This window comes from Gouania willdenowi, chromosome 10 (genome assembly GCF_900634775.1).
Source record: "Gouania willdenowi chromosome 10, fGouWil2.1, whole genome shotgun sequence".
Taxonomy (NCBI): Eukaryota; Metazoa; Chordata; class Actinopteri; order Blenniiformes; family Gobiesocidae; genus Gouania; species Gouania willdenowi.
Window position 1 is genome coordinate 29881952 of NC_041053.1, and position 14293 is coordinate 29896244.

A 14293-nucleotide genomic window follows, 5' to 3' on the forward strand; every position below is an offset into this window, starting at 1 on the left:
TATATTATGTATGACTTACTTGTACTTGTGTACAATTTCAATGAAATAACAGTACTTCTACTTGAGTATAGGATATATCAGTACTCTTTACACCTCTGCCTAAAGGAGAAAAACAAAGTAAATCATTCTCAGGTTCAACATCTCAATGATTTTAGTTCAGCATATTCACTCAGTTTATGTTCAAGTCATGATGGTCTGCACTCCAGGTCCAGCACTAAGTGGTGAACGTGAGGTGCGTACGACTTCACACGCTCAATGTGCTGGATGTTTGTCGTCCACTGTCCACCCGTGACGTCCTTTAGCAGAGAAGCTATTTTTTCTGCCGTTTCATTGGCCCATTCCTGCCACGCCCTCCTGTCTGCTCTCTTCCCAGAAAGTCCCTGCGGTACATCATGACGTGCCTGTAACTGCGAGGTGACGTTTTGGTGAATGTGTAAAACGCCGCCGGTTGTTCTCTTTAGTAGTCGACAGGCAACTGGCCAGCCTTCCTCAGAGCTCGGGATGAGACCCAGGTTGACTCGATCAGCGACGTCACACAGCTGGAGCTGACGAGAAAACACAAAAAGTCAAAAACAGTTTATGGTTAAAGAATGGAGATTCTCCTGGCTCCCCCGTGACATGATGGGCCTCATTCATATATTGGTATGTCAATGACTCAATAACACCAAATGTCACATTATTTGACTGACAAATGAAGAAAACTATGTTAAAGGATATAGCCAAAAAAGGGGATATATTATATTATATTGAAGTGATATATCACACGATTATGTTCCCATAAATTTAGAAATTACCGGAAATGGGGGGTGGGCTCCCTACCCCATCATATTCATTCATAGAGTATTCATACCAAACTGCATTCCGATCTAACAAGAACAAACAGAGGAGTAGTCATTTGAAAAATGTGCTGGGTAATGGTCCCCATTTCCATATTGGTGTGTGCCAATGATTCGGTACCACCAACCGTTGTAATATTGGAGACTCGCATATAAATGAGAAATCTACTTTAATGGAAATTGCCGAAAAAAGGGAATCAAATTGTGCGAAGCATAATCATAATCTACGTTGAATTACCTTTGAAAGGATATATCACACGACTATGTTCCCATAAATGTGGAAATTAGTGGAAATAGGGGGTGGGCCCCCTACCCCATTTAAAAAAAAGGGCTCCGAGCGTCTCATCATATTCATTCATAGAGTATTCATACCAAACTGCATTCTGATCTAACAAGAACTAACGGAGGAGTAGTCATTTGACAAATGGGGCCCCCCGTGACACATACGAGGTAATGGGCCCCATTTATACATTGGTATGTGCCAATGATTCGGTACCACCAACCGTTGTAATATTTGACTCGCATATAAATGAGAAATCGACTTTAGTTTTCTTTTTCTTTTTTGGAGCCCCCCTGGGCCCCAAATCAAAAATCAGGCTTGAGTGTCAATGCGTACACATCCATAGATTATACCTACCAAATTTCAGCCCGATCTGTTCACGAATAACAGAGGAGTAGCGATATTAACTAGTGTACACAACAAGAACAAGAAGAAGAACAAAGTGAGTGACGTTTTGAGTCCGGTAACCCAGCTTAAAAACAAATGTCAAGTCAAAAATACAAGAAATAATTAAACATTGTTTGCAGTCTGAAAACAAAAAAGGAAATTTCCTTTAAGTCAAATTTGTTTTGTTATTCTACTCCACTTCACATGTCACTTCATTAGTTCTCCTAATGCATATCTAATGCAGTCTAATAATTTAATACTCTTTACATTTTTAAGCTATTCATTATTACTTTGTTTGTGTGGAGACATTTTGTTTAGTGTTAATGATGTTGGAGAAATGTTTTTAAGAAGATTGGCAGGAAATTGAAACGTTTGTGAAGTACCACTGACTCTGGTCCGCAGTTCGGGGCGGAGCACAAAGCTGCTCAACATCGGCATGCTATAGGCTTTCAGTCCGCAGCTCGGGGCGGAGCTCAATGCGGCATGCTATTGTGCTGTGTGATTCTCAGACAGTTAAAAATAATCAACCTCAAAATAAGTAAATCGTGCCATAAAAATAATTGTTTATGTTACATAATTCTATAGGCATGTAAAATAGATATGGGTTAGGGTTAGAGTAAGACTGAACGCGATTGGTTTATTGAACGTTGAGCTCTGCCCCAAAAGTTGAGCGCCGCCTCAAACTGCAGACTGCAATCCTGTTTGTCGCACCCCACCTGTCATACTTCCATTACCCAGCAGGGGGAGTGCCAAACACTTTGAGAAGCACTGCCCTCAGGTCTGCAGTTTTACTCAAATCTAACTAATATAAATTTAGGGTGAATTAATAAATGCAATTCAGTTAGAATAAGCAGATGAAAAATAGAGGTGATCTCTGTACCTGACGGTTGTCTCCTTGGTAAACAGTGCAGCGATTTGAGACGCCATTCACATTCAGGTTCTTCTGTAAAGCTTTGACTGCCTCCAGGTTCCACTCACAGGCGTGGACGTGGCAGGCGTTCGCATGCATTAAATAAGGGAGAGTAAAATATCCAATACCTGTCACAGGGTGATAGAAGGCCACAGTTTAACAGCAACATGCGACATAAATCAGATTATTGTCCACACAGAGCAGTAGAATAAGAAAGCATTTATTGATCCCTGATATGGAAATAACAGTAAGGCTCACCACTGGCCTATGTGCACCATAACTTGTCTAAAGGCTCCAGAACAAAACACATTATTGACATTATGTTCTTGCAATGTGTTCAGTTGGGACGGTAGTTGCATGAGATGTACGGTACTAAAAAAGTCAAATTTTACACAACTACAGAATATTATTAAATCTAAAAATACTCTAACAGCACTTTGATATAGGAAGTATTTCCTAGTTTTAGGAAGAATTGAAGGATTTTCTTAAAAACAAACAAAATAATCATATTTTGGGCGATATACAAAACACCGGTTCAGTTACTGATATTTGAGTATGGTTGAATATTCCAAAACAAAATTTTCTAACAGTAGTTTTACCCCAACATTGGGGATTGTGACCCCATGTGGGGTCGCCTGGAATGTAAATGGTGTCCCTTGAAATGTCTAGTACTTGATCATTTTTTATTTATTTTTTACTGATTAAGATATACTGTATATATATATATATATATATATATATATATATATATATATATATATATTGTTTAATTTTAATATTATTCTTCTTTTTTAAACTAAAACACAATCTTAAATGACTGTATTCTATACTTTAACTTTCTCAAATGTAAATCTAATTAAAATTAAATATCTGAGCTGGTGCAACTTGTCACTAAACCTGTCTACTGTATTTGTAACACAATACAAAAAAACATGATCAAAAACTAATTCTAGGAAGAAAAAAAATGTCTTTTGCTCGCCAGAAATGGATGATGTCAGAATGGGGGTCACGACCCACAAAAGGTTGGGAACCATTGCTGTAGGTCTTTAGCAACAAAACCTAGAAAACCATGGGCACAGCTGACAGATTTCCCATGATTCCTGGAGAGTGTGTGAGTGAAATACGTTTCTTTATAAAGCCTTAGCATCTGAGCCTTTAAATGACCAGCATGGCTTTTTTTTGTTTAATGCTGTCTGCATGTCTGCTGATTTTATTTATTTATATTTGCAATTTGCAGTAAGTTTAAAAGGTGCTAATATGGTTTTGAATTTTTACAATTTTTTCTAACCTCATCTTGATGCATCAAGCAATTCATTTCACAAAATATTCCTCTTTTTGTAGGAGTTTTTTTTTTTTTTACTTTCATCAGTTTATTTCATAATTTGACAACTTTAGTGTACCTGCATATAAATCCACCACAGTCTCTCCTGTACAGTCGAATGCAGCCACCCTGAGCTTCTCCGTTATGTTTCCAGATGAGAACATGCATTTTGTAACATCAAACTGGTAGCTGGAACAAAAACACGTTCAGGTTTGTTTTTTTTTTTTTTAAAGGTTACCAGCAACAAGGCAGACATGTCCAGTGTGACAGTAATCAGTGGAATAGACTGGGATTTTACCTGATACCGTTGTCGACGTGTGTGACCCAGCTGTCCTCACCCAACAGCATCGTGACCTCAGGGGTTCTAAACCCATCCCTGGATACCCGGCCCTGTTTTGCCAGTCGTTTTGCTCCGAGTCCTTTGGCAACTGTGCTCCATAAATCCTCACCTAAGTCAGAAAAAACGATTTTTCTTTAAGCTACATCTAGCATTAATAGGAGGTGTGTTACAGCCCGAAATGTAAAAATAACTGAATTGTTATATCAAAAAACCTACATTTTTTCAGTTATTTATTGCAATTCAAGTAGTGCAAGTCCAATGAATAGCTGAAATGGTACAAAGGTAAGTACTGAACAGCCAGAGGTTAAAAAACGAGGTTTGGTTACCCTAAACTGAAAAAAATGTACATTTCAGAATTATACAAATAGGCCTTTTTCAGGAAACACGAAGTGGGTTAAAAAAATGTAATGAAGGTTGAATCAGCCTTGGAATCTGGTGCTAATAATTCCTACAGGTGTTCCAACTTTTCTTGGTTACGTCCTCGGGATGCCCCGATACAACTTTTTCACATTCCGATAAATACTTGCAGCCTTGAGTGTTGGCCGATACCGATATCAATCTGATACGAATCATACATACTTTTATTACTTATTTTTTGGTGTGGAATGTTAGAAAACAGAACAATAATCAGCAACAGTAGGAATGAGAGAAACTGACCTATTTATTATTAACCAATTGGTTACATACGTACATTTTAACCTTCAACATAATATCTACAGTATTCTACAATTGAATAAATATAATATATATCAAAGTTTTTAGATGCAGTCCGATAAAATCCGATATTTGTTTTCTGGCTTATATCGGACCGATATCAGATATCAAAATCAGATCGGGACACCACTATTACTTCCAACCCCCTCTGTCTGCATAGCAGCAGTGTTGGAACACACTGTGGTGTGAACAGTATTGTTCATGGATTCTATCATTTCTTTTTCAACTCAAATTGCTTATTTGTTCTACGCTTTTGTTTCACAGTGCAATGACACAAAAAACTGAATAATTTTCAGTAAAAAACAGGAAAAAAGTGTGGTGTTCTAAAACTTTTATGCACATATTTTTTTTAATAAAACCCAAAACGTAATAACTGGCCAATAATGCAATAATGTAACAAGATGTTGAACGCAAAATGTAACAACTTTTTGCCCAAAATGTAACAAATTGTTACTTTTTGAGTTTTTTATTACATTTTGCGACAAACAAAATGTTTTTTCTCCTATAGTGTAATTATTGTATTACATCATAGAGTGAATCAATGATTTATGAATTAAAGGGCCTATTGCTTCAATGTGGAGTGTAGTGTCATGAACAAATGTGTATGCTTAAGTGTATATATACTGTATTAGCGCTAGGCGATATATCGAGATTCAAGGTATATCGAGCTTTCTATTTTGGCGAGATAGAAAATTACAATATCGCCTATATTGATGGTTTTTTTTTACCTTATTTTGTATCAAAATATCTGTTTTAGGAGTCGTTGCTTTTATTACTTCTCAGAACAGCATTAAAAGCACAGTTAGATGAATTTCTGAGTGCGTTGTAACCCAGACCTTCCCTTAAACAAGCCACACTACAGAACTCACTCACACGTGCTGTCCCTTAGAGGGGAAAATACATTTTGTGCAGCTGTTTATTATTAAATGTACTTGTGTGGCATTTTCAATCAGCAATTTTAACCCTGAATTGTCTTTCTGGTAAGACTTAATTAGAATTAAAATTCTTGAGATTTACTGTATATCGTACATCGGCATTCAGGGAAAAAATACTGAGATGTGATTTTTGGACCACATCGCCCAGCTCTAATATATATATATATATATATATATATATTTTTTTTTTTTTTTTTTTGACACACACTTACGCATACCCATTTGTGTATGATACTACACTCTACATAGAAGCAATAGGCCCTTTAATCCATAAATCATTGACTCACTCTATGATGTAACACAATTATACTATACTACTATTAGGGGAAAAATATTTTGCCTGCCACAAAATGTAATAGCAAACAAAGAGTTGTTACATTTTGCGTTCAGCATTACATTATTGACAAGTTATTACATTTTGGGTTTATTGCATTTCTTTTTTTTTTTTTAAACAATTTGGTTATTGTTACATTTCGGGTCATTGTTACATATCTGGCTCTAACAAGGCAAAACAGAAATGTATTTAATTTTCTCTGACCCATTTTCTTCCACAGTGAGAGGCAGAAAGTGTTGTCTCCTATCAGGACCAGGTCTCCGTGTCGCTGAAAGCTGAGAGGCAGATCCTCCTTTATCTCCTCTGACCATCTCTCACCATGAGACTCCAGCAGCTCCTGGAGGAGTCCCTCCAGTTTATTACAGCTCCTCTTTCCACCTTTACGCTTTGAGCACGGAGGAGGAGTCTGCGGTTGAAACGGGACACCGAAATTAATGACATGCACACAGACTTTAAAGATCCTGCACAGTCAAATTAGTAGGGCTATAGTCAACCAAGAAAATGGTTGGTCGACCAAGACTATGGCACACGAAGCGATTAGTCGACCAAAAAAATAAAAAAATAAAAATAGAACGAAGAATGAACGAGCAGGTGCAGAGGAGGACAAGAAGAAAGAAAAAAGACACAAATATTTAGTTTTGGCATGTTGTGGTGCTGATTTGCTTTTAAACACAAACAATTTATGAAATGACCCTTATTCAAGCTTTGACCAGTACCCGACAAAGCAAAAGTAAAATCTACAGGTCGACAGACATTAGGTATTTATATTCGTGCCCGACCTTAAACCAACAGTTAAAACCATTTTTTCCTCATACAAATGACATATTTACATTTGTTTTAGTGATAAACCTGCTTTTATTAATAAACAACTGTCAATGTCAACATCAGATCAGCGCACGGGGAAACGAACGCATGTCAAACACAGGTAAGCAGTGGGCGTCACTGCGCCAGAGACAGCAGTGGATCTATTTACATAACCCACGTATCAAATATAAGGATAATCCATGTTCTTGTGCACAAAAAGGATTGATTCAATAGTGGATGCTTGTGCTTCAAGCCTGTCTTAATTCGTTCCCTCTCTGCTCTGAGGACATCACTCTGCGCTGAAAGTTGAAGCACAACACTTTTTTTTTTTTTTTTGCAGTGCAGCACACACTCACACACAGCTGTTGCTGGACATAGAATCATGTTTAAGCATTAAAGAAATTATATTTGATATTTAATCCTTATCGCATGTATAAGTGCATTGCATTTTTTAAAAAAATGGTATTGAAACTGATACCGTTGCTGGTCGACCAATGAGAATCTTGGTCGACCACGACGGCATCGACCAATTAGTCGACTAAGCGACCAAAGTTGGCAGCCCTACAAATTAGGTCTGTGTATAAAAAAAAAACAGCCATATCTACCTGAGTCCAAACTAGTTGACAAGCATCATTTGAACCCATTGTGGTTTGCAAAGCGTGAAGATCCAGCTGGGACACAGTAGACAACGTGAGGGGAAGGAGAACAAACCCATCCGAGTCTTTGACTAAAGACAAACTTCCATCAAGGAGTCCTTTGGATTGTAGACATTTCCTGTAAGACATGTTGTAAATATATATTTTTGTTTTGGCAGCTCTTGCGTCTCACCCTGATTTTTATTTTATTTTTTTGCACTTTTATCTTTGTTTCCTATTTATTCTATTTAAAATTAGTGTTGTTTGCACTGACTGAAAGACTTTGTTGTGATTGTTGCAATGTTCTACTCTATGTTGCACACATTGGTAATACATAATTTAAGAATAAACGGAAAACACTTTTTTGATTCATTTGATTTTAAATATTTCTTATTTTCATCATCTTATTTTTGGTGGGTTAAATATGTCATTTCCAATCAATTAAAGTAATAGAATAATTTACAAATATACATGCGAAATGTATGAAGTAAAACTTTTACACACCAATAAACTGAAAAGATACTCTTATTTTGAAAGTTATATAATTTCCACTGGAAAGCTCAAACATCATTTGTTGCTTCGTGTTCTGCTAGTTTATTACTTTGATATATCACTGCGGACTAGGAAAACCTAACAGGAGCTGAAAATATATATTTGACTTGTGGTCAAATACGAGCTTTATAACACGGAGAGCTGTGATGCTAACTAAACTTAGCATAAAAAACAGTATTATTACCTGAAGTCCTGAGTTTGACGCCGATTCACACGAAGACAATAAACACCGTCCATTTAGAAGAAGAACAATCTGTAGATTGTTTTTGTTTGTTTTATTTTTACAGACAAATCCTACACTAATTCAATTCATTCGTTTGTAATGTTGGTATTTATTAGCTTCGGTGTCATTTCCTAGTCGGAACATTGTGGAAGAGGAGCGATTCAAAATAAAACTTTATTGAACAAATGTTTACGCATATTACATTTTTCTACGTTTTTCCTCCATTAAATCAAATCAAATATAATCTGAAAAAACATAAAAAAATACAAATAAAATAAATGTATTCAGCACATTCAAATCAAACTTCATATTTTCTCAAAATCAATAAATAGTTAATTAAAAATAACGTCAATAATACATTTCTACTATAATAAACTAACTAGGGGAAAGTACCTTCAAATCATATTTAACATGAATAAAACACGTACATTTAACACAAGTTTTGATGTGGTTGTTAGCTCGTTTGATTGATCAGAAAGCCTGTCATATTTCTAACACTAGAGGACAGTACAGTTTAAAAAAAAATCAGTTGCTGTTCTAATCATATTTGAATTATTATTGAGATCAGATAATTTTCTTTGTCATTGCAATTGGTATGGAAATTCTATAAAAACTGAATTGAAATGCAAGCCTCTATGTAGATATGTAGTTAACAATTATCAAAATATGTTTTATATCATATTTTCCCACTACCTGTCAGTTCTCTTCAGGATCATTTTACCATTTAAAAAAAAAAAAAAAAAAAAATGTATATATATATATAAATCTAGGGGTATACAGAAAAAAGGCTCAGACGCTCACACCAAAATTATTAATACTAATATTTTCATGTACAAGGAAGCCTAACGAGGTAACCAACAGATGAAAAACAAATTAGATGATAAATAATATATTTTTAGTGTATTTTACAGCTGATTTAAGACATGGTTAGAAACTGAGCCATTATCATAAGAGATGCTAACAGAAAGCTTACACAAGAGGACGGTTACATTTTTTTGAGCTTATTTATGGCAGGCTCAGTAATTGTGATTAAATACATTTGAACTTCAAAAATTGAAACGTAATTATAATTGAAGACATAATTGTAATTGAAAAATGTAATTGACCCAAACCCTGATTTTATCCCATTCCTTAAGCCTGCTCCATCATTTTAAACATACTTTGGCACATTTTTACTTAGTTCAGCATGAAATTAAAATGATACAAATGTTTGGTTTATATATTAAAGATCAGTTGAATAAAATATTATGTGAAAATCTATTTTCCTGTTTCTCTATGAAAGGGTCAATAAAAACATGGCTGTAGTTCACACTCCTGGCCGCAGGGGGCGCTGTGGCATGCCAGCCTGGTGCCTGGAGTCAGCCTTCGGACAGTAAACTGAGCCGGAGCTCAACAGTCTGCGGCTCAGGTGTCATGTAGTCCGAGCGGACCTATGGAAATATCGTCTGCTCCATGGTTTAAAACACTACGGTGGACTTTAACAGGGACTTTTTGACTTCTTTGACCTCTCTGACTCCATCCAGCTGCTATAGCACCCACAGGCACCGCTGGAACAGAGGTGCTTAGCATTAGCAGCTGCCCGGAAGGAGGCCGTCGCGGTACCCGGTGTGGATTTAACTTTGTCCGCCTCAGCGTCGGGGCTGAGACCGCTGGAAACCAACTGATCCATGTTTGTACCGATGTCTGTCTCCTGTTGGTAAGGATGGAGTCAGCTTTGGGGATAAGTGAGGAGCAATGTCTGGCAATATCCTTTTTTAATCACGTTTTAGTCAGATTTTGCCTGTTCTCTAGCAGGCACATGTTTTATCAACATGCTACCAATCTAAATGTTGTGCTTTTAACTTACTAAAACTAACTTTATTTCTTACATTGAGCTGCTCTCCTCTATTTCACAGCTTTATGACTTTCCATACGTCCATTTGCATGTTTTTTTCTTTCACGACTGCAATCATGAATAATAATGAATAAATAATAATGATAAATAATGGACAGAATAACAACGGGAGTGTCTATTGATACGGAAACGTATCAATAGCCTTTGGGGACTATGGGGACGTTTAAGAATGTGAAAGTAATATTTTCCTGGATCTTCTCTGATTGCCATCAGATAATTTTATGTCCTGTTAAAAGGTGCAGAGAAATTTCACTTTCTTTGAGGTGGTCAGCATGAACTTTCTGATTTTAGGACAACTATGCAGCACAAGTTTGGAGGTAGATTTGTGTCTTTATCATACAATAAAAAATATTTTCAATAAAATCACTTCATTAAAAAAAGTTTACTTCAATCAAAAATAAATATTTTCAATCAAAGAAAAGGTGTTAAAATGCAAAAAAATAAATAAATAAAAATTGAACCCAAATAATTGCATTTGAACACTTTTTTTCTTTTATTGAAAATATGTTTTTGATTGAAGTAAAAGAAATTAACGTTTTTTGATTGAAAATGTTTTTTTGTTTTGTTTTTTTTGATTCAGTTGTAATGACAAATCTACCTCCATACACAATGCACTGAGATCTTTCACGTACCATCAGTGTTAACATCTCCAGGAATTCCCTGCACTGGTATCTTAACATGAATCTATTGCTCTGCTATAACCTAGTGTCAGGTTTACTACCCGCACCAACAATAACCACCAACATTTTAGAACATGAGCAACTCATTGATCCCAAAAAAAGCTTCTTTTATGCTGGTGTGTGGCTGCTGTCCCGTGCTTTTTACAATAGGATTATTATCATTTTCAATCTTGTTTTGGGCTATTGTCAAACGAAGTTCACATCTTTAAGTTTTACCAACACCACTATGGATCCATGAACAACACCCCCTCACCCCAAAATCGGGGCAGGGTTAGAATGCAGATCGTCTTTTTATTATTTGGGTTTTTTCACACAGGGGATTGCAGAAAATCTTAATACTATTCAATTTGTTTTTGCTTTTGTCCCCTTCAGTCTTATGCCTTGATCTTATGATATCTAGACACTTCTTTCATCCTCAGTTATGATGATTATTCCTTGATTGTGCTGTTTACACTGTAAAAGGTCTGGAGCTGAGGTCTGGCCAGAAGGAGTCCAGACTGCTGTCACTAATAGAGCGCAATGGAGAATTTATGTAAGTATCAGGGAGGCATGTACACTGTACACTGTATCAGACAGTACGAGGGACATTTCAATGGGGTTTGATTATTAAACACTTTTTGTCATTTTGTCTTATTCTTCTTATGAACTTTGGTGGTTTCTTAAATGCTGTACTTTGTCTGGACATGCACTTTAAAGTATGTGCTGTAGGGCTAGGCGATATGGACCAAAATTCATACCTCAAAATGATGATAATGATATGAATCTCAATAAATTCACACCAGAATAACAATTCTTTGACTTAGTTGTGATATCCCCTTTTTTGCATGAAAGTTTAAAATTGGCATATATTAATGCAGTATGATCAAGAATGTTTTAATGTAGACATATAGAATCATCATACTGGTGTGATTTTGTGCATCAAAGTGTTAATTCAAGGGTAATGCAAAATATCGAGATATATATCGTGTATCGTGACATGGCCTAAAAATATCGCGGTATTTATAAAAGGCCATATCGCCCAGCCCTAAGCTGCATAATCTGTGCCACTTTTGGCGTTTCTTCCTCTAAGGGACAGCACGTGTGAGTGAGTTCTGCAGTGTGGCTTGTTTAGGGGAAGTTCTGGGTTAGGATGCACTCAGTAATCCATCTAACAGTGCTTTTCCTAAAATTAGTATTTTAATACAAAATGAGCTATATATATGCATATATTAGGGCTGCACAATTAATTACATTTTAATCGTGATTAGGATTTTGGTTGCCACGATTAAATTAGTCTGATTGTTGGCAATATTTACATTTAAAATACGGGTTCTGCACTCTATAATAATGTATTTATTTTGTTAGCCTTTGGTTCATTTTGCACTGTAAACTGTACACATATTGTTTGTTTTAAAGTTATGTATTAAACACTTTTGCCCCCCAACATGGTAAATAATGGTGATCACAATATTCATCAAAAATAATTGTGATTTTCATTTTGGCTACAATTGTGCAGCCCTAATAGATATTGATATAGGCAATATTGTAATTTTCTATATTGCCAAAATAGAAAACTCAATATATTTTGAATCTCAATATATTGCCCAGCCCTAATGTGCTGCATTGTTTTGTAAAATAAAGCTTTTTACACTTTGCACTGAATAATATTATTGTTTTCCAATAGCAGTTGCTTGATTAATAACATTTTGACTATATATATATATAAAATAATTTACCTTTCTTTGGGTGGTTGACAAAGGCCTAAACAATAAAATGAAGTTTTATGGTTGGTTATTACCTTGTAGTGATAGGAGGGAGTAATTCCGTTTTGTGCCCTGATATGAACTATTGAGGTTAGAAAGGACAAATCACATGAAAAGAAGCTAACTTAATGCAGTTATGTGAAGCATCAGGAGGTTAGCTTTTACACCAGCAGTGCTTTTTAAACACATTCCATGTGCACCAAGTATAACAGCTCTGTATGTGGGATGTTGTGGCTGATAGTTGGGAGTTTGTTACATTTTTACATGTATGTTGCCTCGAGTCACTTCCACCTCAGCAAATCCAGCATTCCTTAACTGGGTCCTGTTTTGCTCTAATGACGCTCACATGAGCAACAGCAGGGGCTGTTCCACGCTCAGCTGACTGCGTTAAAATCAGACATATTGAGCTGAGCTGCAATCCCAACATAAAGCTTGGCACTGGGAGGGTTTTGTTCAAATATTTAGCCAGAAAGGAAATCCTAGAACAATAACAGCCATTGTGAAAAATAGTATACCAGTGTTTAATATTTGACAGTATATATAAAATATATAAAAAGTTTTCTTTCACTTTGTTAATCTTTGGAGTTCTTTTCTGTTCAGCAGGAAAACAAATTTAATTTGTTAAATTTAATTTGGACTGGAATGTAGTGCACTCGCTACAATTCATTGTTCCCACTGGGGCTACAATTTGGAAATACTTAGTTTTTTTTATCTTTTTGAAGAAGCGACTAAGCTATTTTACTGTTTACAATTACCTAGTGGGGTATTTTATGACAACGTAGTGCTCTGTACAATGATCTTTATCATTAATTATTGATTCCTATACTACTCTTTGTATTTAAGACTAAACTAATAGAAAAACTAATATTTTCTTTCAAAAAAAAAAAGATAAAAAACACAATTTAAAAAATTAAAGTAGAAAAAACGGAATTTGGAAAAAAATAAAATGGATTTTATAGAGTCCTAGGTTTTTGTTATTAGCCTATCTACTCTGGCTAAGCAGACTTGTGCCAAAAGGACAATAATTCATTTGTTGTGGGTTTATCTACTTTAATGCACTTTAGTTTGTTTTTGGAATGTATATTTTGTTTTATTTGAAGGGCTAACATAAATGAGAAACTTTGTTGTACTTTTTTGAAAAGCAAAGGCTACTGGAATATTTTAAAAATGTCAGAATATTAAGTAAACATTTACTTTCTTTAAAAAAACATGTCAAAAAATGTATTCTATGCTATTTATGCACTATTAAAAACATAGTGAAAAACTTAACAGCATTCGGTATTCGGCCAAGTTTTTTATATTTTATTCGTCTTTGGCCACACATTTTTATTGCGGTGCATCCCTAATATTTAGTAAATTTATATTCTGATGTGATAATATTTTCTTATTTATACATCTAAGCTCTTAGAGTTAATACATTTAGGAAAAGGTTTTGAGTTATGATGACAACCAATTTGGCGTGGGATGTTGATGACTGTCTTTTTGTTATTATTATTACGAATAACTACGTATAGAAGTATAGTAGAAGTTGTTTAAGATTGTGTTGTTTTAATTTGAAAAAGAATATTAACAATAAATAAATAAATGATTTCTATTCAGTATTTTTTTTAATCAATTACTAGACATTTCAGGCAACCCAAGGTTAAAAAGCACTGATGCAGGGTTACTAGACATATAAAATGATATTGTCATGATATGACCCCACC

At 35.3% G+C, this 14293-nt stretch overlaps 2 protein-coding genes across 11 annotated transcripts in view; one reads left to right on the forward strand and one right to left on the reverse strand.

Moving 5' to 3' along the window:
- Positions 1–8519, reverse strand: trmt12 (tRNA methyltransferase 12 homolog). 2 transcript variants are annotated; one of them, XM_028459846.1, is made up of 7 exons: positions 8233–8519; positions 7467–7635; positions 6262–6463; positions 4033–4183; positions 3814–3923; positions 2384–2541; positions 1–539 (listed from the first exon to the last, which is right to left on the reverse strand). In XM_028459846.1, the coding sequence occupies exons 1-7, from the start codon at positions 8283–8285 to the stop codon at positions 186–188; spliced, it is 1197 nt and encodes a 398-aa protein (XP_028315647.1). In that variant the 5' UTR covers positions 8286–8519; the 3' UTR covers positions 1–185. The 2 variants fall into 2 exon arrangements, with proteins under 2 accessions (XP_028315647.1, XP_028315646.1); XM_028459845.1 differs by having other exon boundaries at positions 1–545; positions 8233–8517.
- A 1109-nt stretch (positions 8520–9628) lies between these two features.
- Positions 9629–14293, forward strand: part of ocrl (OCRL inositol polyphosphate-5-phosphatase) — a 29127-nt gene continuing 24462 nt past the window's right edge. For all 9 annotated transcript variants that reach the window (XM_028459640.1, XM_028459641.1, XM_028459647.1 and 6 more), the window contains exons 1-2: positions 9629–10015; positions 11298–11377. In XM_028459640.1, coding sequence (XP_028315441.1) covers positions 9974–10015; positions 11298–11377 — 122 coding nt within the window. In that variant the 5' untranslated portion in view covers positions 9629–9973. The remainder of the gene's footprint in view (positions 10016–11297; positions 11378–14293) is intronic.

Coding starts and splice junctions, on each gene's coding strand:
- trmt12 (XM_028459845.1), bottom strand. CDS start 8,285: ATGGACGGTGTTTATTGTCTTCGTGTGAATCGGCGTCAAACTCAGGAC. Junction 7,636..8,232: donor CGTCAAACTCAGGACTTCAG/GTAATAATACTG, acceptor CATGTCTTACAG/GAAATGTCTACAATCCAAAG. Junction 546..2,383: donor ACCAAGGAGACAACCGTCAG/GTACAGAGATCA, acceptor TTTTCTCGTCAG/CTCCAGCTGTGTGACGTCGC.